Source organism: Phoxinus phoxinus, assembly GCF_949152265.1.
Source record: "Phoxinus phoxinus genome assembly, chromosome: 14".
NCBI classification, from domain to species: domain Eukaryota; kingdom Metazoa; phylum Chordata; class Actinopteri; order Cypriniformes; family Leuciscidae; genus Phoxinus; species Phoxinus phoxinus.
Genome location: NC_136889.1, coordinates 13,643,836 through 13,669,430, shown reverse-complemented (window position 1 = coordinate 13,669,430; position 25,595 = coordinate 13,643,836). Strand labels below are relative to the sequence as shown.

The window sequence follows — 25,595 nt, the reverse complement described above, 5'->3', positions numbered from 1 at the left end:
ACTTATCTGCCTTATCTCAAGGAGCCGTCCCTATACTCCTTCACCCATTTCTGTGTAAAAACACTGCACAATTTCAGCTCTTTTAAACGGGTGATTCATTGGGATACTGCATTTTACAGTTATTTTCATTTCATCATCTCCTAAACCACCAGTCCAACCAGTTTTCTGGTGTAGAATTTAGCAATTAGCAATATTTTCTGTTTTTCAGGGCAATATTAATATAATTTAATATTCATTATTAATTCATATTGCTATTTTTCCATTATATATATATATTATAAGTATTTATGCTCACAAAGGCTGAAATTATTTGGTAAAAAATACAGTAAAAACAATATTTTGTAATATTATTACAATTTAAAATAACTGTTATTTTGATATATTTTAAAATGTATTTCTAAAATGATTAAAATATTTTAAAAATAATTTCTGTGATGGCATTTCTGAATTTTCAGCATCATTACTCCAGTGTCACATGATCCATCAGAAATCATTCTAAAATGCTGATTTGGTGCTCAAGAAACATTTCTTATTATTATCATTGTGGAAAACACATTTTCACTGCTTTATATTTTAGTGGAAACCGTGAGACATTTCCCCCCCAGGATTCATTGATGAATATAAAGTTCAAAAGAACATAATTTATTTGAAACAGACACCATTTGTAACAATATAAATGTATTTAAATCTAATAAGTTTGCTGATAATTTAAGGATACTATTTTCTAATCAGTGCATGCATATATGTGTGATAAGTTGCATCATGGATTCCAATGTGTTTATATTTTAATTTAAAGCTAAGTAGGCAATTTTAGAGAGGCTAGCAGTCGTTTGAAAGCATAAGATCCCACCCTGGCTTCAAAGCGCTCTCCAAAGTCACGCTTCCTCCAAAACACATGAATGCAAAGCGTCACGAGAGACGGTGTTAAATTTCCTCAAATCATGTCTCAAAGCACAAACAATTACAACAATAAACAGCTTAAACAGCTCTAACTTGTACCACCTGACTGCTGTAGATTAATTTTGGCATTTATATATGTTGCATAAATATGAGTCTGAGGACGTAAACAATTACGGTAATTACAACATGGCGTGGACGCAGCATAAACTCATTGTTTTGGTTCAGGAGGAACTGTAAAGGGTGTCTGTTGTTTGTTTGCGGGACTCTGTGACTGTGAGGTATGCAAATACATACGTTAACAGGCAGAAAAGACATCAGGGGTCGTAGAGGAACCTTTATCAATAACACTTATTAATAGGTAAGTCTAAGAACAAGACAATAATTATCTTTCTGAGACTTCCACAGAAGATATATTTTGACCACTTCTATTATTGATTTCGATCAGGATGTGAAGAGAGTTTCAACCAGCATAACAAAAGTGATTATGCAAAATATTGCCTAGCCAAGCTTTTAAGTGTGGGAAAGTCTGCATAATACTCTTTATTAAATGTATAAGTTGCATGGGGAAAGGATGTAAATGATATTTGATATTTTTATATTTTATCCAAATTACTCTCTATCAATCCCACATGACCGCCAGTATTTATAGACTGTGGACAGCATGAGATGTTGTGAGAGGGAGGTTGGATTGTTTGCAGTGAATAAATTGCAGTGGTAGACAATCAAATCCTCTATAATCCCTGTTGTCACAAAGGCAATATTTCCATCTCCTCTCATACACACTCGGCTAGTCTCCCCAGAGCTCAACTCGTTATATTATAATTATCAGCGATTGTGTTTCGCCCCTTCGGCATGAAAGACACAATGAATAAAAGATCACTATTTTTCCAAGGTCCACATCATTTGAGGTGGAAGATTAGTCGACATTGGAGGCTACATACTGCTTAATTCAAGTGTGAATGTGGCCATGTGTGAATTATCTTTTCTTCTCTTTCATTTGGAAGGATTTGTATAGTTCAAGTTTTTAGTACTTTGTTATTGTTAATTTTGAACAAACAATAAAAAATACTGTAGAAATACTTCCCAGAGATGTCTTCTGCTGAGGACACCGTAAGGGCTGCAGCTGTAATAGATACAACAGCTGGGCTAAAGTGTTAGTGGGAAAAACACTTAGTCACATTAACATTTATTGTGAGCTCCTGGAATTTATCTGCCTTCGTTCTTTTTGGTGCTTATTTATGACATTATATCCTGGTACCTTTAGAGAGATGGTCCTAGTTTTTGAGTGCACACGAACCCTTCTGACAGAATCTCTGTCCCCATGGAGACTCGAAAGGGTCATGCAGTGGAACAATTGACTATAGTGCATCTGCATCATGACAGCTGGGCTAACCCCATTAGTATTCAATTCAAGGCCTGGTCAATGCAACCACTTTCCGAGAGAGACACGCATTCAACTCAAGCATGTTGTCACGGATCAAGTCCATCTATCATGGTGTCCTTGGTCCTGACCATCCCTAGACCATCAAACATTTACCAGTCTGGTTCAAAGGCTGTGTGGTGCAAATATTGTGAGAATGAGAGATAAAGATGATAAAGTTGTTCTGAGTCTGAGACCACTAGTGACTAGTGATTTTTTAAAATCACAACAAATGATAGGCTTATTATCTGCATTGCGATTGGAGGTAAAAAATGTATATATTTTAAACATTTCTTAGTATTTGTTATGTCCACCTATCAGCAACAGTTCAAACAGTTGATGTCACAAATGTTCTCATTTCATTTATTCATGAACCATTTTAGTCGTATCTCATGGTGATTTGGTCTGTTCATCATATAAAGTGAAATTTTGGACTAAACTGTTGATTAATTCGTTTTCTCATTATGGACTTTTGAAGTGAGTCAAGTGACAAAGTGGTAGTTGCGTGGACTGTCAATGGAGGGACATACATCTCTCAGATTTCATTTTAAATATCTTCATTTGTGAACCTGGATCACAAAACCAGTCACAAGTAGCACGGGTATATTTGTGGCAATAGCCAACAATACATTGTATGGGTCAAAATTATAGATTTTTCTTTTATGCCAAAATCATTAGGATATTAAGTAAAGATCACGTTTCATGAAGATATTTTGTAAATTTCCTACCGTAAATATATAAAACATTTATTTTCGTGAGTGAATGCAGCACAATCGCGAACATAAATGGACAACTTTAAAGGCGTTTTTCTCAATATTTAGATTTTGTTGCACCCTCAGATTCCAGATTTTCAAATAGTTGTATCTCGGCCAACAATTGACCCATGTGACTGGTTTTGTGGTCCAGGGTCACATTTGTGTTTCGAAGATGAACGAAAGTCTTACGGACATGATGGTGAGTAATTGATGACACTTTTTTCATTTTTTGGGGGAACTAACCCTTTAAGTTACTTCATAAAGAACTGATGTGCCCTGTGTGCAAGGTGAATGTTTAACCTGTTCTGACCCAGTGCTCAGTGATGAAGCAGTGCAGCGATCATAGAATCACAGTAAGACAGACATGCCAAGTGATCCCAGCTTTGTGCCAGGTTAATGAACGCTGGAGTGACCAAAACAAGGCCAAGTCCCGCCTCCTTCATCCCTCTCTTTTCAGCCCCTCTCCTACTCTCTCTCTCTTTCTTGTTCGTCTCTCCACTGCCTCCCAGGCTGTCTGTCTCCAATAGTGATGTGCTGGGAACAATGGTGAACTCTTTGTACCATGAAGTGCTCTGGACGGAGGCAGGTCTGCATGAAAGAGTGCTTTCAATAAAAAGCCTTTTTAAAAGGAAGGGAGATATTATTTCAGCTAAAATATTGCAGTTTGATTGCATAGATGTTCAAGTGTCAAGTGTGTCATGTGTCATTATGGAGATAACTGAGATAGTAGGTAGCTAACATCAACTCCTTTTCAGCTGAGCTCAGCTGTGACCTTTAGGATGAATGTCCAATGACCAAGCTCCCTCATACATATTACATCAGATTATTAAGTGAGTTTGGCTGCTAGATGCTGACAATAGAGAGCTGGCCACAAATCACTTTTAAATGCAGGCCAGTCAAGGTTTTCAGACCTGGATGGCAAGTATTGTCACCCATCTTTGAATGAGTTATACGTATATTTATCTGACTTCTGAGGCCCAAACATTCGGTTAACTGCCTATTGAAACTTTTTCAGGTGAGATGCCTCTATGATATCAGATTCACCCTATATATATATATAGACTTCTCTCTCATAATGTATGCTGAACTTGTAGTTGGCGATAGGTGAATTCTTTGTTATAAGTGAGTCATTGAATAATCCCCATAAGCAATTCGTCAAAACATTGTCTGATCAGTCTGTTAAAGAATCATTCAATGAATGATGTGTATATATTCATTAGGTCCAACCAATGACATGCTCCTTTACAGCACGGACTCAAATGCTATTTGATTGTGCTATATAGTCAGATCGATTTCTGTAGAAGCTTTTACTTCAGTGAATAATATTTTTTAAATCAGTTTGTGGAACCGAGTGAACGAGAATGATTAGTTCACCTAAATGATTTGTTCAAAACTACGTATCATTCACAAAAATGAAACACTACTACCCAAACTCGCAAAGAAAAAAGCCTAACAACTTCGGCCTACATATCCAACACAGGGCTCATGTAAGCTTAGTGTCTAGCGAAGCTTTTCTTCTTTTTCACCACATTAATCTGTCAAGTCTTTGAGCAGCTTTCCCCTTTTTATGGACGCAACACAACGGCAGTATTCAGTGGTTGTGATTTAGTGTGCTAGTATACTTTACTTGGTCCCAGAGTTAAATCTTTAGCATTTTTCTGTATAGAGGATACTGTGCTACAGGATAAACAGCCGCTTAACAGCAAGCTGCATTTGAAAGACAGAAACACTGACGCACGGATATGCAGATGAAGACACCCAGTCAAAACCCTCGCTGTTAACTCAATGCATGACTCTCTGGTGTGCGTTCCCAGTCACCTTAAGCTAACAAGCCATGTGTTGTTTTGCAAGGCATAGGGAAAAAAAAATCAGGATTTGGTTGTGTCTGTGCTGTTTATGCTATTAGTGTCATAAAGAACGAACTGATTCCATATATAATGGCTCAGATTCCAACAACCTGTAAAGCAATTGAAAACTCTCAATGTACTGCAGCATGAAGTACCACAACATCTGTTGAATATGTATGCTGCATCTACATAGCATTCAAACTCTTCAACACCTGCAAAGAAATAATTGCATGCACATTTACTACTTGATATTTCATTCCTTTATTGAAATGTGTCAGCACGCCTCCATTTAAACATTCCGACAGAAAATTGGGCAAAACAAACTTAACAATAGCATTTCAAGTCCTGACGTGACTGCAGTTGTGATACTGTTTTTGTGCTATCGCACATTCTCTGCCCTGAGGTTTAACCTGGCACAGATGCAAGCCTTTCTAATCATTGGTTTGAACTGAAAAAACCTCCCACACTTCAAAATAACATCCTGGTGCAGACAGTGTGATGACAATTTTAGATTCCAAGGACAGTTAACTTCCCTTCTTCCTGGTTTCCATTGTGCTCTTGTGATGTCAGAGCTCCTCGGGGATGAATGCAACCCCCCTTTTCTATACCACAAACTCACAATGCCTTAGGAAGAACTTACATGCAAGACACAAAGATTACGGGACGCTGTCGTAAGTATTGCCGTATTAAGCACACTAACATAAAAAAAAAAATCCATCAAACAATTGTGAGAAAATCTTTTAATCTTTTGCTTAAATGCATTTGTAGCATAATATATATATAATGTATTTAAGACTTTAGATACTTTAAGACTTTAAATACTTTTTCAGCTGTCAATTCAGTCTCAATACAGTGATGGGATTTCTTAATAATGCCTCTTAAAGTGATAGTGCACCCAAAAATTTTAATTAGCCTATGATTTACTCACCCTGCAGCCATCCTAGGTGTATATGACATTCTTCTTTCAGACGAATACAATCGGAGTTATATTAAAAAATGTCTGGCTCTTCCAATCTTTATAATGGTAGTGAATAAGTGTATGTCTTAGGAAGTCCATCAAAGCGCAACCATCCATGATTAAAGTGCTCCACACGTCTCTGGGGGTTAATAAAGGCCTTCTGAAGTGAAGCGATGCGTTCGTGTAAGAAAAGTATCCATATTTAAAATGTAATCGACTAAAATAACTAGCTTCCGGCAAACGGCCATACGCAAATCGACTTACGCCAAAACAGTAACACTTGACGATGTATGACGTTGGTCATAGGATGTAGGAATAGCGTAAGCTTTGACACATCTCACACATCTTTTTGTTATAAGTCAGAAATGACAAGGAGGCAGCTTCTCGCAATGCAAAGTCAATGGAGACGGTTGGATTGTGGATTTATTTCTAAAACACAGATCCCAGTGGGATTGAATGTGAGATTGAATAAGTGCTCTCAATAACATCCACAATGGTTTCGGACACCCAAATGGCTGTTCCCTCAAATAGTGCCCTACTTAAAGTCTCTATGAAAAGTTTTTTGGCTTTTAGTATGAATATGTTAGCCTTATTGTTTTCTATAAGCTAGTGTGCTCCAAAACAAAGGACAAAATTTCCATTTAGAAGGCTAAACCCAAAGTTGAAAATAAAAATTGCGTTGATGTCAGAATCCTACGACTTGACGTCAATCTCCAACATTGGACAGACGTTGTATTGTGGTTGAAAATTGAAATCGGGTTGACGTCAGAACCCGACTGATGTCAATCTGACGTCAGGTTCTGATATCAACTCGACTTTCATTTCCAACCAAAATCCAACGTCTGTCTGACATTGGATGTTGACGTCAAACTGACGTTGGGTTCTGACGTCAGCCTGACGTCTGACTTTCTACTCAAGGACCTTGACAGAAATAGTGGAGTAAAAAGTATGATATTTGTCTATTTGTCTTTATATAAAGTAAAAAGTTTCCAGAAAAAAAATAATACTCAAGTACAGATACTCAAAAAGTGTACTTAACTACAGTACTCAAGTAAATGTACTTTGTTACTGTCCACATCTGGGTGTGACTGTATACATAAACGCATGTTAACTGAGTGGATTTATTTCTATGTGGACATAAGCCTAGCCCTTTAAGCTCAGATCCCATTGTTCATGTATCTTTGACATATAGAGAGAGCCAGGAAAGATCTAAAACAAACAGGACATGTGAACAGAACAAAAATCTGCAGCCTATACATCCTGAGGCATTATGCAATAAACCCAGGACCAATGCACAGCCATCTGGAGAAGATATGTGGCGCTTATTCTGCAAGCAGCCTTGTTTTTGGGTGTTGACATGATTTTAGATTTTCTAGAAGAGCTTCAAGTGTCTCAGCTGGAATGCCTTGATGACGATGACTTAAGAACTCTTTGACCTTTTTGCCTGTTTATTTCAATTGAAATAATTTATAAATTAAAGAAAAGAAGGGACTAATTATACGGCCACGGAAAGATGAAACAGAACTAATTTATGTAATAGGCCTACCCTTTGTTTCATATGCTCCACATTAAGTTTGTGTGTAATAACATCATCCATCAGTCATTACTGAATGACGTGGTCTACAATTTATAGCTAGGGCAATTTAAATCAGTCATAAATAACTGTTGCCATCCATGATATCCTTTCAAGTACTGAATCTTGATTTAATTTAGAAAGTTATGACCCACCCTGCAATTTTCCAGATCAATCCTGTTTAGTCTGTGTTGAGCTTTATGTAATTCTGGGGTTAATGTAAGGGTAACATATACTCACAATTATAAAATGTGGATATAAAAACAAAATATAATCTATTAGTTGACTTGTGAAAGGTAAGAGATCAGCCCTATAAGATCTGGTACAAATAATCATGAGTTAAGTGTGGTTTTTAGAACAGATGCAACTCGCACAGACAACTAACTACCACCCCCAAGTGGTTACTTGAAAGCACTTTTTTCAGTCAGCAAGATCTAAACGTTCAAGATGTATAAAAAAGAAAAAGAAAAAAGATGTATATAAAAGAGTTTTTAAAAAATGCACAAAATACTTATTTGACATTTATGTTTACATTCAATACTACTTACATACTACGGGGCAGTTAAATGCTTGATTCTGATTGATTATTGTCATGCATTTGGTGTCACTTGGTTTTTTTAAAGAACCCTTGACTTTTATTTTGAAAATCTCAACAGGAAGTAGTTGCTGGACAAACTTCCGACAAGGATGCTCGAAACCCTGTAAGGGATTTCCCTTTATTTGATAGCCTTGTTGATTGACGTGAAAGAGAAAAAACGCATTATTAAAAGGCTAGAAACACAGCGCCAGTCATGTCAGAGACATACGGTAGGTTGACTAATTTTCATTTTCTCTTGTCACACTTGTTATCGACAGCATAGCATGATTTTTAGCAGGTGTCCCGAGCTCATTCATCACAGTATTTGCTTACAAGCTGTGTTCAGTGCCAGCTAGGCAGCAGCTTTCTGTCTGCCATATGTTTAATCTCTCGACGGTCTTAAGTGTTTTATTTTTGATTCGTCTATTAAAAAGCTACTGACGTCAATAATTACTATATTACGTTATCTTTTTGGATATAACTTGAATGTTATGATAACCTCTTTAGTCTCTATATTAGATAATGAGTATTGATGATAGCCTATAGTCTTATTAATGTTACGTTTTAGTAACATACATTCCTATACTATGCTATTTATATTATGTACAATTTACAAGCATTTTTTTTTTAACAAAACAAAATCTTTGTTTTTGTTTTCCTCCCCTCTAGATTTCCTGTTTAAGTTTCTTGTGATTGGAAATGCAGGAACTGGAAAATCTTGTCTGCTTCATCAGTTTATAGAAAAAAGATGTATGCAATCTTACCAATCAATATATATATATATATATAAAAAAAAAAACATGAAATGTTACACCCGTCATTGTTCTGTTGCTAATGTCTTTCCCCTGTTCCTCTAGTCAAAGATGACTCGAATCACACTATAGGGGTTGAATTTGGCTCAAAGATAATCAGTGTGGTCAACAAGTTTGTCAAGCTCCAGATCTGGGATACAGCAGGACAGGAACGTTTCAGGTGTGTTATTTTTCTAAAACTGTTTCCTCCTTAGATTGGCCGTGTTTGTTGTGACCACTGTGAGATATGACTCATGATGAACATTTCTTAGATTTGTTGATGATGGTACAGCATTTCGCAAGGGAGTGATTGAACGCCAGATTGCATGTAGTTTATAGTACCTCACGCAGATTCATTTGTCAGGGCTGTCAACATAACTGACCTTTTGCCAGCAGCTTCTTCCTAGAGCCAAAATACATTTAGAATGAAAAAATGCTAATGTCACACAAATTATTTATTATTTATACATTGCTTTGAGGCCTCTTTTTATTTTAGATTTATATATATATATTCTTTAGTCACGGGTCATGTCTTATCTTGCACAGTGTTATTGTATTTCTAATTGGCTTTTTTTATATATCATATATTTTTATTTCAGTTTTAGTTTTGCATTTAATTTCCAATACATCATTTCTAAATTTAGTTTATCATCTAATATTTATATGTTATTTCAGATTTATTTTTCATTACAGTTACATAAAAATAAAAAAAAATCACAAGATAGCTTGACGCAAAACATTATGCAATTTGTCTCTTCCTCAAACAGCATTGAGCTCATTCAAACTGCTGCTCATTTTATTATACATTAAAGAGCCCTTTTATTTGTTGATAAAATATATGTAGCCTGTCGTGTGCAGTAAAATGTTGCCCTACAAGTTCATTTCCGAATTACAAGGCCTTATATCATTATTCATTATCAATGTTTTAAAAAAAGATGTGCTTAATTTTTGTGGAAACTGCGATGCATTTTATTCAAGATTTTATGAAGAATAGAAAATTCCAAAAGAACAGCATTTATTTGAATTATAAATATTTTGTAACAATGTAAATATATTTACTGTCACTTTTGATCAATGTAATGCATCTTTGCTGAATAAACGTGCTTTTTTTGTGTCCATTATCTGTTGACTAATTGCCAATGCCGGGTAGCTCTAAAATGACCAAATATCAGCCATTTAATTGGTTGATTGATATATTGGTTTACCACTAGATCTAACCAGCTGTTATGCCAAACTCTTGCAGACATTACAGAGCTTTAATTGTACAAATGTTTGTTCTCCTCAGGTCTGTAACACGCAGCTACTACAGAGGGGCAGCAGGGGCTCTTCTTGTGTATGATATCACTAGGTAAAGTCACACTTGTATATCCAGTTCCTCTGCATAATATTATGGATGTGTGTGGCTCTATTTTCTCAGAGATTCATATATGTCTGGATGTTTGCCTAGAGCTAGAATATGATATGTATTTATAGATCCTTAAGTGTATTGATTTCTCACACTTTCTGTCTCTGGATGTTAGTCGAGAAACATACAACGCTTTGACTAACTGGCTGACAGATGCCCGGATGTTGGCCAGCCAGAACATAGTGATTATACTGTGTGGAAATAAGAAGGATCTGGATGCTGACCGTGAAGTCACCTTCCTGGAGGCCTCGCGTTTTGCTCAAGAGAATGGTGTGTATGTCAGACTAGCAGATACCTGCTGGTTACTATTGATTTGCTTGCATATTGTGACTGTGCCAATAGAGGTCACTACAGGATAGAATTACTTACAAACATGAGCCCACTAGTGAACGTGTAGACTCACAACTGGCTGCATTGAGATCACAAGGGCTATTCAGAGAGTAAACCGTGATTGGCTATTGGTGCATTGCCATCGTGTATATACTAGTGTATATGGATCTGTGTTGTTATTGTTAACTAAAATTATTAAAAATGGTTTGCGTTAACTGAAATAAAGCTGAAAAAAAAATATATACATATATATTAGATTTAAAAAAAAATAAAACCAAACAAAATTTGGAAATGTTGCTTTGGCAACTAACTTAAATAAAAAGTTTAAGTTGAATTATTAGAAGATAAAACTGCAATAAATATAAATTAGAGCTAAATAGAAATATTTAAATAAAACAAAAACTAATAAAAATGGCAGAAGTACATATCAAAATGACCAAATCTGAATGAAAACTGAAAATATAAAAATTCAAAATATTATTAAATACTATTATAGTATATAAATAATACTAAATAAACAGTTCATTAAATAAAAATAAATACTTTATAAACATGGCAAAATAATCACAATATTTAAGTCTTTTGAGAATGCATTTATTTCTGAAAATGTCATTTTTTTATGTTTACTTTCAGAGCTCATGTTTTTGGAGACCAGTGCACTAACAGGAGAGAATGTGGAGGAAGCTTTTGTCCAGTGTGCTCGGAAAATCCTTAACAAAATAGAGTCAGGTACAAAAAGACCAGTGCCTTGTGCTCTTACTTATAAGCATATAAAGACATATGAATCAAGCTGCTGTGCTTGCATTTGTTTGTGTAGGAGAGCTGGACCCGGAGCGAATGGGTTCAGGAATCCAGTACGGAGATGCAGCGTTGCGGCAGCTGCGTTCTCCCAGACGGGCTCAGGCAGAGAGCGTGCAGGAGTGTGGCTGTTAACACAGTTCGCGGACAACTGACCAACCAGGTGAAGGTCCAGAGGCTTGACTTGCTTTTCACATCTGAGGTTTTAATATTAGAAGGTTATCCAAGCTCTGTCCCGAGGGGTTTCAGCAGTTCCTTAGTATTGTCATGTGCAATACTTATTAGGGGTGTGATATATATGTTATCTACGATAATGTTTTGTTTTGTTTTAACGATGTGCGATCTAACATTATCGAGTTTGTCCCTCACTTTACCAAAACACTCATAGAGAGTGCACGCGTACACTACTTGATGTAGTCTACTCTAGAGTTAGAGTAATGCGTTTGTGCATTTAGAGTCCACAATTTCACTGCGTTATTTAGTCTATTAAAATGCATTTAGAATGCCCCCAATATTCAAGATAAGATAAGATCTTTTTAATACATCTGTCTTTTATATTTATATCGTACAATATAGTTAATTAATATCACATGAAGAGTGTTTTTATTCTCCAAATATCAGCATGATTACAAATGTGATAATGATTTTATACAACAATTTAATAAACAAGTTAATATTAAATGACTTTCATTTTATACACTGTATTGCCTGTTTTTGCTTTATATCGCCGATGAAAACAGTTCCAAACGAAGCCACAGGACTGTTTAGCAGCACACAGCGGTGTTTCGTCACTGAATGAATGAATCGTTTCAATTAATGATTCAATGACTCACTCATTAAGACAGTCAAATGCTTTGTTCCTGAATGAATCAGCCGTTTAAATGAATCAGCTGAAACTCAATGGCTGCGTCCAAAATCACACACTCTCTAGAGTAGGTACTTATTTGAATAAGTCATCACTCCATGGCCGCTAAAAAAGTATGTTATATAGTATGAATGTGTGTAGTATGAATGTAATCTGGATGCATTCGTCATTATCATGTGACCTACCAGCGTCAGTTGCGTCGCTTCACTGCCATTCACAAATCCTCCTGTGGCCTCATGGGATAGTAAAGTGTCCATCATATGCACACTTCAGAATCTTGCCAGAAGTAGTATGTCATGCGGGTACTTTTTGCCAACTCAATGTGTACTGTGAATTCGGACATACTACTTTTGTCACATACTTTTTTTCGCCTACTATATAGTAAAGAAGTATGCAATTTTGGATGCAGCCAATGACTCATTCATTAACCGTGACTTGCTTCCAACTACAGGTGGTTTTAGTTGGTGGAAAGTATCTTTTCATTTTAAATTTTATAATTTCAAATATCAATATTCAACGTTTTATGTTTAAAACATCAAAACCTTATTTATACATTTGTAACTGCAGGTTAAATGCATTTATGTCCCTTCTGAGCTGCATTAAACAGTCTGTGTAAATGCGTCTTAAAGGGATAGTTCACACATGAATAGATGCTCTTTGATGGACTTCCAAAGACATACTCCCATTCACTCCCATTATAAAGCTTGGAAGAGTCAGGACATTTTATATAACTCCGATTGTATTCGTCTGAAAGAAGAATCTCGTATAATCAAGTAAATCATGGGCGAATTTTCATTTTGGGAGAACTATCCCTTTAATTCAACTTCAGATGCAGCTTCTGTGTTTCCTCAGCATTGCAAAGATCAATTCTGTTGATACTGATTTCATCTGATTGGTAACAGCCCTATTGTGTCTCATAATTCTAATTGAATTTATTGATTAAATAATTTAACCAAGGATGATGCGTGCATTTAAATAGGTTAAAACAAATGCCTTTATAATGGTAAAAATGCCCGTAAAAGGTACAAATTAATTTAAAAATAAAAGATCATTTGTCACTGCTGTGAACGGATGACCGCACAGAATATGAGAATGAGAATATGAATATCAAACACTTTAGGAGTCAGCTGTCCACGGCAGTCCTAAACCTGACAACATACCAACACAAAAAACACACAAATTAAAATATCGTCTAATTATCGCTATCGATAAAATCACAGAAAAAAAAAAATTGGATATTATTTTTTGTCAATATCGCACACCCCTAATACTTATTATTACTCATTTTCGTCATGTTGCTATATCATAATCTTGGTCTCTAAAAGAAGAAGATGCTGTTGTTCGTCTTGGTACGGGTGCTGCTGGCTGCGTACCACTCATAATGGCATCATCCACTAAAAATAGCTGCGCTGCATTCAGATTTAATCAGATACAGTTGTTCACTGTGCTCACAACATCATTCCCTGCATATTAGATTTAAGTGTCTTGCTCAGTCTGCTAAGGGTTCTTTTCTGTTCAGTGTCCTTGAACTTTATTCAATAACTGAATCGTTAAACGTTAAATCATATTTTAAACGTTTAGTCTTTAGTTTGGAATTTAGTGTTGACCATGTAAGAAACTAAGATACAATGAAGAATAAAAACAATTAAGTCTGAAAATGCAAACATTTTTGTGCAAATTGTTTTTAAAACCATTTTTGTATAAATTGTTACACAAATACTTTTTTACTAATTGTGTTTCTGAGGCCTAATATCTCCATTGGGATCATTCTTTTTCATCTCTTTTTGTTCACTGCTAGTGTTTAGATTTCCTCATTATCCTTTACGCCTGAAAATGGTGTTGTTGGTTTTCCTTTTTTATGGTATAAAATCCTGGTAATGCTTTATAGTAAGATTCTGTATCTTAACATTAGTAAATGCTAACATGAACTTACAATGACCAGTACTCTTACAGCATTTTTTAATCTTGAATAATTTTAATTTCGACAAACTACCATTCAAAAGTTAATTCAAAAACTGTTTTCAACACAAATAATAATAATAATAAATATTTCTTGAGCAGCAAATTAGCATATTGGAGTGATTTCTGGTGGATCATGTGACTAACAGATGTTTTCAATTTAAATAATATTTCAGAATTTAATGTTTTTACTGTATTTTTGATAAATTAAATAGCCCTGGTGAGCATAAAAGGCTCCTTTTAAAATAAATAAAAAATGACCAACCCTAAACATTTTAACATAGTGTATATTAATATAGGTTTTACAGTTCAGTTTGTATAAAGCAACATTAATGTATTATAAACAAACAATGACATCAATGAAAAAAAATCATAGATTTATAAATGAACATTTAACCTAAATTATTTTTATTAACTTTATGATTCCTAATGCCTAAACTAGGACTAATAAACTAAACTGTATTTTAAAGTGATATACCAGCATACTTCGTGACACACAATTTTAGCTTTAGTCAAAGCGGTCATAACCCCGCTGTCTGTAAAAGGATGTTGATAGCCACCCCTCAGCATCTCGACTGTATTTGGCATGCTCTAGCAGGAGGAGCTCTCTTCAAGAGGAGGTGCTATTTTTGTCAGTGACACCAACCAAATGCCACTCGAGTTTGCTTCTGCATGCCTTAAGTTCCAGCACCCACACACACACGGTCAAATGTTTTTCCTTCTTCCACCGCCTCTTAAGAACAGACAAGTCCTCTTATCAGTCAAATGCTAAACGAGAAACCGTGTCAGGGGAACGGATATATTTAACTCCAGATACACGGCCCTCCCAAGCGCTTTCCGAGGTTTCCGAGGTGCCTTATTTGGAATGCGAGCTAGAAATAGAGATTCAAGGTGTCTGAAGATCGTCAAAGCTGATTATGAAGCTACACATTCAATTTGTAGACATGAAGAAAGCAGTCTGAAAAGACCATCTATATGATTTCCTGCATTTTTTCTGTGTCCTTTGGCCAAGGTTGTGTGAACACGAGGAGGACGACATTAGTCGGGGCGTGTGATGTACGGCTCACCGTGGTGGAGCGTCTGTTTCCCTCACCTTACTTTAACTTCTGTTCTGACATGCCGAGGACCCCCTTAAACTCCAGGAGGATCCGGAAAATGTTTACTGTCCCCCTCGGGCCCAGGCAAAGACATCTGTGGTACCCAAAACCCTGAGGGTAGTTAAAAGATCTGGCTCTTGCCCCTGAGAATACTGCACTGAGCCCCGTCTTTTCCTTTTCCATATGTAGATGTTGTGTAGAGAAGAGTTTATATTATCACCGTGGAGCATGTTTCATGGTTGCAGTACTACATATTCATAAATGACTATATACAGCATATATAGCTGCATCACTGCTCTATGGCACGCACCTGTAATTATTATCAACCATGTGCATTATCTTGCTTTTAATTAGCTTTATTTTTTTCCATTATTGGGATGTTTTAGGATAGGATACCAGAAAATGGTTTTTGACATTTGTCAAAGAGTTTTTGTTCTTGTATTGTAATTTACATTTAAAATGTCAGCCAGCGCCCACTTGCCTTCATATCACTCTGTAATATATTGTCAGTATGGACAGCTTCAATATCAGTGTTACATGCTCTATATTTATAAAGCATTCCTGTGCTGCATTCACATTTTTAGGTGTTTGTTGAAATGATATTGGTGTATTTAAAGTGATTCTTTTTTCCTTTTTTGGAAAATTTCTATTATTATTTTGCTTTCTAAATCTACTTTTTCCATGTGCTTCTATACATTTTAAATGGACATATCCTAAATAAGCTTGCATCGAAAATGAATGCTAAATCATTGTGGATCCCACTTCACAATGCTTGTCATTGTCTTTACCGGTATATCATTTTATGTTTGTAAAAATAGCAATTTGTTAAAATGAGGCAGATTGCCAATAGTCATGTTTATCAATGCATTGAATGGTAGTTCCTCATTTTTTCATTAATGCTGCTTCTTCACTTTACATGAACCTCAAACATGTCAGGTAATTCTGTAGTACTGATCTAAGGAATTAAGATGCGATTCAAAACTCACCTAATCAAAAGTACAATTTAGCTGCTGAATGTAAAATCAGTGTTTGTAAAATCAATGTAGTTTGTGTAAAACTTCCAATCCTATTTTGCTGGACAGTCAAGTTTTCTTAAAAAAAAAAAAAATCATTAAAGAGTTTAAAGTGAATAAGGAAGATAATGGCAGATATTGTAATTGCTCCTTGGCTCTGACACATGGATAAGGTCTTGGCAATCTTGCAGAATCCCGATGTCCAGGAACAGCATGCTCTAATGAGTTGGTGATATAATAAATTTGCTTTGTGCATAGTAGTGAGAACAGTTTCGTATATTAATGGCAGGCCTTTGTACAAAGTATCCTTAACTATAAACAAACACTTTCACATCCATTATATGCGTATGTAAAGTTTATACTTTATTTTTTACTTTTACATACCAATAACTCCCTCTAAACAGCAACCTGTTAAAAATGTTAAGACTAAAAAAAAAAATCCCATCACTATTAGTGACCTATTCGTGTGGTGAAATAGCACTAAATGTTACACATTTAAACATCTCAGTTTTACAAGCTGAAATCTAAACACATAAACCTTCAAACTTGCTTTTGAATTAGACCGTGGAATGCATATTCATCATCTTAATGTACCTCATTAACATTATGGCTTCAATACTTTTACACTAAAACAACACTATTCACGTAATACATGCTAGAACTGACTATAAAATGTGATGGGGGGGAAAAAATACCTGTACATTTGTTCATACAACACATGCATTCTTCCATTAAAGATGATGTACTAAATACTACTGAATTTAGAATCAGTTCAATATCCTTATAAATAGTGTACAAATATCCCAATCTCATTATTCCTCAAAAAATAAATTACATACAATACAACACGAAATACCTGAGTGCTACTAAAAACCAAATAACGTCACACTGAATGAAAGTTATCCTCGATGAAGAACAGAATGGCTTTGATGTGTATGATCTCATTCAAAAATGATTTGTCATTTTGCTCTCTGTTTCATGCTTTAGATACCAGTGACTTTTTACACTTTATTTACAACATAATACACATGATGGAACGCACCATTAGAGTGAATGTACAAGTACAATCTAATTTGGCTCAAAGAAAACAGATATTAATATAATGGAACGACTATTTAATTAAGTGTTGGCGCAACTGATTTCTGTAAAATACAAAACAAGATATCTTTACATTAACCCTAATTGTTAATCAACATAAACAATGGAGAAAATACACATCATCACATTATATGTCTCTAATTGTCTGACAATTAATGAACACTCAAGTAATTGTTTGTCTGAGAGTGTAAAGAGACACTGGTAAATCTCATGGCCTGTAAATCTACGCAACCAACAAAATCAACAAGGCATGTGATTGTTTGACAGTTTGCCCTGCAGCATCAATGGATTGTGTTTTCATGTTTGATACGTGTGTACCAGTAAATGCAACATGTCCATGGTGTAAATAAACCCTTAAAAAACCTTGAGTTGAATTAATTGTGACCATATTGGAAGAAGGCAAGTGAACTGGACAGATAACCCAGTGGGTTGTTTAGCCTGAGAGGTTTATGCAGTCACAGACATTTTTAAAGGATTTCTGAAAGCAATACTACCGAGACCGAGCAGAAAAGCAGCGCATGTACTCTGTCATCCAGGGGTTGAAATCAGGGACGATCTTATTTCCGTTCTTTTCGAAGTCAGCAGATATGGCTCTTTGTTTGTCAGAACTCTTCATTTGTTTTTCCACCTCCCGTCTGGTTTTTGCTCGCAACGCTGACTCGTGGATCTAGACAGAAGAAAGGCTGCGTGAAGTAGGCATGACAAACGAGAAGCAGATGAGTACTTCAAGGGTTAGTTTGCCCACAAATGAACATTCTATCATCATTTACTCACAAAACCACATTAGGCCACGTTTTATTTGATGGACAAAAGCCATTAGAAACATTATTTAAAGTAGTAGTAATATAATGACAAAATTTTCATCCCTTTAAAGTTGGCATGAAATGGAAGTCGAGAGACTTCTCTTCTCTATTGTGACTAGTATCTGAGTGAAACTGCTTCTCAAACAAGAAAAAAAGTATTTCGATTTTGTCCATCGTGAAATTGATTGATGGTGACCTTAAAGTTGCAACAATCCAAGAGAGAAAGAGAGTAAATTGTTCATTTCAATTGATAAGGAATATTTTATATTAAGCAAACTGTAATATTTGTTTTATTCCAGTAGTCTTTTTTTCAGAAATGTTCTTACTGGTCAAGGGCCTCTTATGATATGATATGCTTCCTGAAAGGATACTCACCTCTGCGGTTGATGTTGCAGGTCCAACATTATGGGTTTTCTTAGAAGCCATATCTGTCCGCCTCTCTCCAGAGCCATACAGGGCAAAAGGGTGACGGTTCTCTTTGTCGGGGTCTTTGGTGACATGAGGCTTGACCTTTGATCTTGTATGCTTGTGTGAAGAGCGGCGTTTGCTCTTTGCCGTCTTCAGGATATTCGTGTCAGTTTCTGGGTTGAGGGCAGGAACGCGTTCTCTGGCATTCTCCTCCGCCCCTTCTTGATGACGCTGCTCAGCAACTACGGTAACTAGCTCTGATGACAAAACACAGAGAGATCTGCATGGGATTTTGCATTTGAAAAAGTGTTTGGAGTCATTTTAAATACCACAGATTAGTGTGTCTTTATTACTTGGCATTAAGTTTTCCATGGTTTAAACGCTGCTTTTAAAATTATGCTAAATTGTGCTAATGTAAATATTTCACTATGGTAAAGTTACTATAAGTAAGGTTTTAACATCAGCATCTTTAGAATGTATTAAAATTAAACAAATCAGTAAAGTTGATCTCTGTATGTCATAATTTACAAAGAACGTATGACACATATAGCTGTAAATCAATAAAAACATTGATAATATAATGATATAATCTATTACTACTATAAATATGGATGTTTAATGAATGAAAAATAGAAACCTATTTTTCTGACACATTTTTTTTTACAACAGTCAGTGTCAGTATAAATATTAGGGGGAAATCCTTAACATTGAGTTGCATACTGCAGAATGTGAGACTTATGAACATTGAAAACTTGTTATTGTAGTATTATTTATACACTATTATAGTATTTATTAATATTTCAAATTAGCTTTTATTTGTATATTTTCGTTTTATTTTAAATTTGAGTAATTTTGCTTTTGTCATTTTTTTTTTTTATATATATATTTCTATTTATTTTATAAATGTTCCAGTTAAGTTTAAGTTTAATCTAATATTTAGGTTTTGTTTTAATTAACGAAGATGTAGATTTAGATTTAGATTACAACAACAACACTCGGAACACACAAACTATTTTAGTAAATACTATAAAATAAAAACAACATAAGATGACAACCTGTAACGTTAGCTCGATCAAGAGGACTTACTGGTGTCCCGAACTTCTGCGTGTGGTTCTGGTTCAGCTGCTGGTTCTGGTGTCACACATGTAGATCGTTCTGGTTTCTCATCATGGATCCTCAGAGGTTCGACTTTATTCCGACTTAGAGGAGTAGATTTGCCACTGGAGCCAGTCTCGCTTCCCCATTCTCCCCAAAACCACGGGTTGTGCGCTTGCTCCAACAGCCGCCTTGACAGTCTGTAGTTCAGCAAATCCTCATAACATTTCGCGTAGGTGTCCCATCTCGGATCTTTAAATTTCTTCATGTATTCAGACCTAATTCTCTTCGTCACCATATTTCACTATCGTTCGACTAGAGAGAAACATAAAGGTCACATAATAGCGTAGTAACAGTCTGTTGAAAGGGAATTATGCAATTCTATTCCGAATCAGACCTCTTCTCGCGCCAGACTTTTAAACCAAATTACTATGGCAACAAAGTTCTAATACGCAAGCGAAAGCCAATCGCTGAGTTTCTCTCTTGGACACGCCCCCTTCGCGCACACACCTACTTAAACTATGGCGTCATCTCGGAGCTCTCTGAACCTCTTAACGCATTTGCATATTAGGGTTCGTAAGGTGACGATAAACATGAATGCTGACTTCAGTAATACAGTTCACTAATCTAAAACACACGAATAAAGGGATGACATTAGTACATTTTATACGTAGCAAGCATATATAATGTGCTGCCATCGACAGTGCGACTGTACAGTCAGAGAAACGATAGCTTTTCTTACTGTAAGTAACGTTAGTCAACGTTAATTATCAGCGTTTGGCACAGTGCCTATCTAAATGCAATCAAACGGTGTGCGGTATAGCAATTCAAATAGAGGTTTAAAAATCTGCATTCAACGTCGATTTAGTGTTTAAAGCGAGTGTCATGTGACCACAATGAGCGGAAGCAAGTTGAATCAATATTTATACCATAAAAACCTGTCAACAGTAATAAGAGCCGTGTTTTGATATTATATTTACTTACCGTTTTGATTAAGGCAGGACCGAGAAGGTAAACAGATGGCGCTTGCAGTCTGCAGACGTCAACCTTGCTTTGTAAAACACGGTTGTAGCTCCGCCCTGTGGTGAAGGCGCTGGAAATCACTCGAAGGAATCAACAGGTGTTGTTCTCTACGGTTAAAGCTTGACCTCCCTGAGGAGGTGTTTGGGGTCCTAAAGTATTGATTTTTATATACGTGTTGTGGTTTATAACATTTGAACAGCGTTTTAAACGACCACAAAACACGTTAAGTTACACTGCAATGAGTACTTGTGAACATTTGTGCCAGAAAGTAGCCGTACTGTCATTATTTATCGCGTGGTCTATTCACACATTAACATAGGAAGATGGTGCTTATCTGGAAAAACCAGCCCAGACCTATACAAATAATCACCTTTTGACCTCAAGGATTTTGAATTATGCACATTTTAGGTTTAGTTTTTTTGTGACTCATTCATGGCAAATTGAAATCTGAAAATAAATGATGTGCATGTGATTGAAAACGTTAATCCTTTTAAAGAATTATTTATTTATTTTTTAAGTAATATTTTTTTCTCTTAGATGGAACCCTGTCTCTTCAGGAGGGAAATGTAGATCATTGCATTCAGGTCAGGAGGTCAACTTTCTCTATTTTCAGGAATATTGGAAGGGTTATATTAACTTTTGTGTGACCATTATGATGACTTTTTGATTTTTGATGCTTCCTGAAAATAATTAGATCATACTTTTTTGCTCTTCAGCAACACTCTAGATCACAAACCCCCAGTTTTACAAACAAGGTAGTCCCAGACTAAAATGCATGTTTGATCTGTTTCAACCGACATATCTTAAAATATGTCAGTGCCATTGTTTCGTCTCAAGATGCACACCAGTAATGTTTTTTTTCTTTCTTCTAAGGTACGTTTATAAAAGCTACTTAAATGCCCTAATTTTCCCAAAAGGCTAATCCTGGCTTAATCTAAGTCCTGTCTGTAAAACCGGGCCTAAGTTTCCAGTTTCAAGTCAAACAATTTATTAACACAGACGTGTCACAAAAACCAAATAATAGACTTTAATAAATTAATGACTATTTATGTACAGATTACAGTCTTGTGATAGACAACATGGTATAACGGTTTTCTGGATCTTGATTGTGTCTGTTTGGACAATGCTGGGGCCTGCCTCATCGTGTTCCTGCTTGGTAGTCCAAGGTATGTAACACATGGGTACAAAATAAATCTGTTCCAAAGCTGTCCCATAATGATGAATGTCCAGTATTCTCCATTATTGCGTGATCCACAGCAAACAGATGCAGATGATGGATTTAGAAGCACTTGCGGTGGACAATGCTGGGGCCTGCCTCATCGTATTCCTGCTTAGTGATCCACATCTGCTGGAAGGTGGACAGGGAAGCCAGGATGGAGCCACCGATCCATACAGAGTATTTACGCTCAGGTGGGGCAATGATCTGTCAGAATGAGACGACACATGAGCATGTCAGTGATGCATATTGCTCTATCAATAGGGAACAGGAGCATGTTGAAAGAGGACCACAGATGCATTACAGTACCTTGATCTTCATTGTGCTGGGGGCCAGTGCGGTGATCTCCTTCTGCATACGGTCAGCAATACCTGGGTACATGGTGGTACCACCTGACAAGACATTGTTGGCATACAGGTCCTTCCTGATGTCAATGTCGCACTTCATGATGCTGTTGTAGGCGGTCTCATGGATTCCAGCAGACTCCATACCTGTTTAGAAACACCTTATTAATCAAACTAAAATCTGTATGGAAAAACGCAGCATTTTTCAATTGTGTTTGTTTTTACGCACCAATGAAAGAAGGCTGGAAGAGGGTCTCTGGGCAACGGAAACGCTCATTACCAATGGTGATGACCTGGCCGTCGGGCAACTCATAGCTTTTCTCCAGGGAAGAGGAAGAGGCGGCAGTGGCCATCTCATTCTCAAAGTCCAGAGCCACGTAGCACAGCTTCTCCTTGATGTCACGGACAATCTCACGCTCAGCTGTCAATGGAGTGTAAAAGTAAGTCAGTTGTTTCCAACATAACATAACAAAGCAAATCAAAAATCGTATAGGAGAAGTTCGGGTAACAATAACAGTAACATTTTTAAATATTATTTAAAAAAAAATTCTTTTTTTCTTTAAAGCTGAAAAAGCCTAAAGCTGATTGTCAAAACTCCAGTCTTAAGTCACATGAAATCATTCTAATATGCTGATTTGGTGTTCAATAATATTTTCTTCGTAATATTATCAATATTGAAAACCGTCGTGCTGCTTAATATTTTTGTGAAAACAACACAGAAATTATTGTGAAATTGAAAAATTTAATTTCCCTACCAGTTGTGACGAAAGAATATCCACGCTCGGTCAGGATCTTCATGAGGTAGTCGGTCAGATCGCGACCAGCCAGATCCAGACGCATGATGGCGTGGGGCAGAGCGTAACCCTCATAGACGGGGACATTGTGGGTCACACCATCACCAGAGTCCAGCACAATACCTTAAATATAGAAAAACAGGTCAGAAAATACTTTTATAAATTAGCACATTTTTTGCAGATATATAAAACTGCACGTTAGATCCCTTAAAATTATTTGTAAATTAGATCTTCAAAATATATGATTAGTGGGAGTGTTAAGTGTTAAAATAATTGCCTCACCAGTGGTACGGCCAGAAGCGTACAGGGACAGCACAGCCTGAATGGCCACATACATGGCTGGGACGTTGAAGGTCTCGAACATGATCTGGGTCATCTTCTCACGGTTAGCCTTGGGGTTAAGAGGAGCTTCAGTCAGAAGAGTTGGGTGCTCCTCAGGGGCCACGCGGAGCTCGTTGTAGAAGGTGTGGTGCCAGATCTTCTCCATATCATCCCAGTTGGTTATGATACCGTGCTCGATGGGGTACTTCAAAGTGAGGATACCCCTCTTGCTCTGAGCTTCATCTCCTACGTATGAATCCTTCTGACCCATACCCACCATGACACCCTGGAAGAAGAAAAAGGGTATTTTTAATGTCGTAAATGTTACAATACCTAAAGCTTGTTAATTATTTTAAAAATGGCGAAATGCAACATACCTGGTGACGGGGGCGACCAACAATGGAGGGGAAGACAGCTCTGGGGGCGTCATCACCAGCAAATCCAGCCTTGACCAGGCCTGAACCGTTGTCGCACACCAGGGCGGTGGTCTCTTCGTCGTCACACATCTTGATGGATTCTAATGAGGGACATAACAACACACTCTCATGGCAAATTGTAACTATACGTTGTGGTGAATAATTCATATGAATTTGTATGATCTGATTTGTACGTTTTTGTACGATCGGGGTAACCAACCCACTGATGGTTAATTTTAGGGGTAGACCTTCATGCTTACTTTAAAAAAAAAAAAATCACATTGTATAAATTCATACAAAACCACCTTGTAAAATAGTTGCCTCTTCTAGAAATATTGGATTGGGTGCAGCCTTGTGCAAAAGGTTAAATCGAATTAAGTGATTCTACAGCAATGCATGCATAAGTTACATACAAATACAATTTATTCGTTTATCATTATAACATCTTTGTTTCCATCCTTTTAAATTGTCATAATATGTTCTGTCCTTTGTACTTGAGTTTTAAGTCAGTTTCATGACTCAGACTCATCTTACGTCTTTGTTTTTAACTTAATTTTGTTAATCAGTAATGAAATTCCAAGTGGTTAAAAAGTGATGATCCAGTGATGACTGCAGTTTGTAACTTTGATTTTACTTAAAATTTACGGCAGCAATTAAAATGAAATTACGTTTATTTGACTTTTATTTTACAGTGTACAATAAGTGCCGTAGAAATGGAAACAATGTAATCAAGTAGTAATAAAGTAAACCTTTTGTCATAAATCTATACAACTCTTAGAATGTTTATAATATTAATATTTTTAAATGCATATTCATTTTATAATATTTGATTCATACATGCTGTCACGTCACAAATATGTATAACTAACGTTACAACTGTATATGAATCACAAATCAAAATATACAAATCATTATAAATGCATTCAATTATTAATTTATGAAAACGTAATTATGCAATATTCTTTATGCTCGCTCAGTTTATAATTGCAAACCCTTTAGCTATATCTCGTAGACGTTGACGTTAGTTGCCTTACATTGACTAAAAGTTGTTCTGTTAGTCCGCGTGACTACACTAGTTAGCGCATGGGTTTGTTTAATCGTTTTCTCTTACCTTTCTTTGATGAAGCTCAGTGCAGAACACAACCGCTGATGGATCCAGTCACGGACAGACTGACCCATGAAAACCTTATATACTCATCGTGTTCGTCCCCATGCGCACTATTGAGGATATGTGTAAGTTCAGTGGGAGTTTTCCCCATCCTTCAACCATATTAGGCTTTTGCAGGGCAAGCGAGGGGTGACCTCCTAGTGAAGCGGCGTGTCTCCCGTTATCCCTGGGTTCGTAGTGAGCATGACTGTCCTTCTATGGTTTGATAGTCATCCTTCCAGTCCACAGCATGAGCTGGATATGGTGTGGGGGAGGAGTTGATGTTGCTACTAGCCATTTCCCACGTGCTTCCTATATTTCTGTCAACTGTAATACGTTTAGAGATTTGTGCACGGCCAATATTTGATCTCATTATTCTCATATACTTTGCGCAGTGTTGGTGAAGTAGGTCCGAAATTAAATCTTGACCAAATATATGTTGTGTGAAATTAAGTAAAATAATGTTATTACAGGCTATTATTCCGCTAACACGCATATTTACAATAGTCATAAATTAATTGTGGGTAGGTAGTCTGATCTTTTATAGAAGAAGATTTATATATCTTTTATAGCATTTTCTATTTTAGACTCTGGAGGATATTTGGACCATCTGTTCACAACAAAACTTCAGCCAGTTTTTTA

General features: G+C 36.3%; 3 protein-coding genes across 4 annotated transcripts; 1 reads left to right on the top strand and 2 right to left on the bottom strand.

The window, feature by feature from the left end:
- The first annotated feature begins 1,072 nt into the window (after nucleotides 1–1,072).
- On the top strand, nucleotides 1,073–15,850 carry rab4a (RAB4a, member RAS oncogene family). Its single transcript, XM_079634299.1, has 9 exons — nucleotides 1,073–1,258; nucleotides 8,110–8,260; nucleotides 8,700–8,780; nucleotides 8,888–9,002; nucleotides 10,107–10,169; nucleotides 10,342–10,496; nucleotides 11,190–11,285; nucleotides 11,374–11,517; nucleotides 15,191–15,850. The coding sequence occupies exons 2-8, from the start codon at nucleotides 8,245–8,247 to the stop codon at nucleotides 11,487–11,489; spliced, it is 642 nt and encodes a 213-aa protein (XP_079490425.1). The 5' UTR covers nucleotides 1,073–1,258; nucleotides 8,110–8,244; the 3' UTR covers nucleotides 11,490–11,517; nucleotides 15,191–15,850.
- Nucleotides 15,851–16,490: 640 nt separating this feature from the next.
- ccsapb (centriole, cilia and spindle-associated protein b) lies at nucleotides 16,491–21,046 on the bottom strand. Of its 2 annotated transcripts, none has more exons than XM_079634297.1 (4): nucleotides 20,677–21,046; nucleotides 19,684–20,007; nucleotides 18,565–18,854; nucleotides 16,491–18,053 (listed from the first exon to the last, which is right to left on the bottom strand). In XM_079634297.1, the coding sequence occupies exons 2-4, from the start codon at nucleotides 19,988–19,990 to the stop codon at nucleotides 17,877–17,879; spliced, it is 774 nt and encodes a 257-aa protein (XP_079490423.1). In that variant the 5' UTR covers nucleotides 19,991–20,007; nucleotides 20,677–21,046; the 3' UTR covers nucleotides 16,491–17,876. The 2 variants fall into 2 exon arrangements, with proteins under 2 accessions (XP_079490423.1, XP_079490424.1); XM_079634298.1 differs by having other exon boundaries at nucleotides 16,630–18,069; nucleotides 20,677–20,841.
- Nucleotides 21,047–21,717: 671 nt separating this feature from the next.
- acta1b (actin alpha 1, skeletal muscle b) lies at nucleotides 21,718–25,205 on the bottom strand. The gene is made up of 7 exons (XM_079634296.1): nucleotides 24,918–25,205; nucleotides 23,768–23,907; nucleotides 23,352–23,676; nucleotides 23,031–23,192; nucleotides 22,505–22,696; nucleotides 22,241–22,422; nucleotides 21,718–22,138 (listed from the first exon to the last, which is right to left on the bottom strand). Exons 2-7 carry the CDS (start codon nucleotides 23,894–23,896, stop codon nucleotides 21,995–21,997), a joined length of 1,134 nt encoding a protein of 377 aa, XP_079490422.1. The 5' UTR covers nucleotides 23,897–23,907; nucleotides 24,918–25,205; the 3' UTR covers nucleotides 21,718–21,994.
- Between the last annotated feature and the right edge of the window lie 390 nt (nucleotides 25,206–25,595).

Coding starts and splice junctions, on each gene's coding strand:
- rab4a (XM_079634299.1), top strand. Junction 10,170..10,341: donor CTTGTGTATGATATCACTAG/GTAAAGTCACAC, acceptor TCTGGATGTTAG/TCGAGAAACATACAACGCTT. Junction 10,497..11,189: donor GCGTTTTGCTCAAGAGAATG/GTGTGTATGTCA, acceptor GTTTACTTTCAG/AGCTCATGTTTTTGGAGACC.
- ccsapb (XM_079634297.1), bottom strand. CDS start 19,990: ATGGTGACGAAGAGAATTAGGTCTGAATACATGAAGAAATTTAAAGAT. Junction 18,855..19,683: donor CGCAGAAGTTCGGGACACCA/GTAAGTCCTCTT, acceptor TTTTGTCATCAG/AGCTAGTTACCGTAGTTGCT. Junction 18,054..18,564: donor CTGCAACATCAACCGCAGAG/GTGAGTATCCTT, acceptor TCTTCTGTCTAG/ATCCACGAGTCAGCGTTGCG.
- acta1b (XM_079634296.1), bottom strand. CDS start 23,896: ATGTGTGACGACGAAGAGACCACCGCCCTGGTGTGCGACAACGGTTCA. Junction 23,677..23,767: donor TTGGTCGCCCCCGTCACCAG/GTATGTTGCATT, acceptor TTCTTCTTCCAG/GGTGTCATGGTGGGTATGGG. Junction 23,193..23,351: donor CGCTTCTGGCCGTACCACTG/GTGAGGCAATTA, acceptor TCTATATTTAAG/GTATTGTGCTGGACTCTGGT.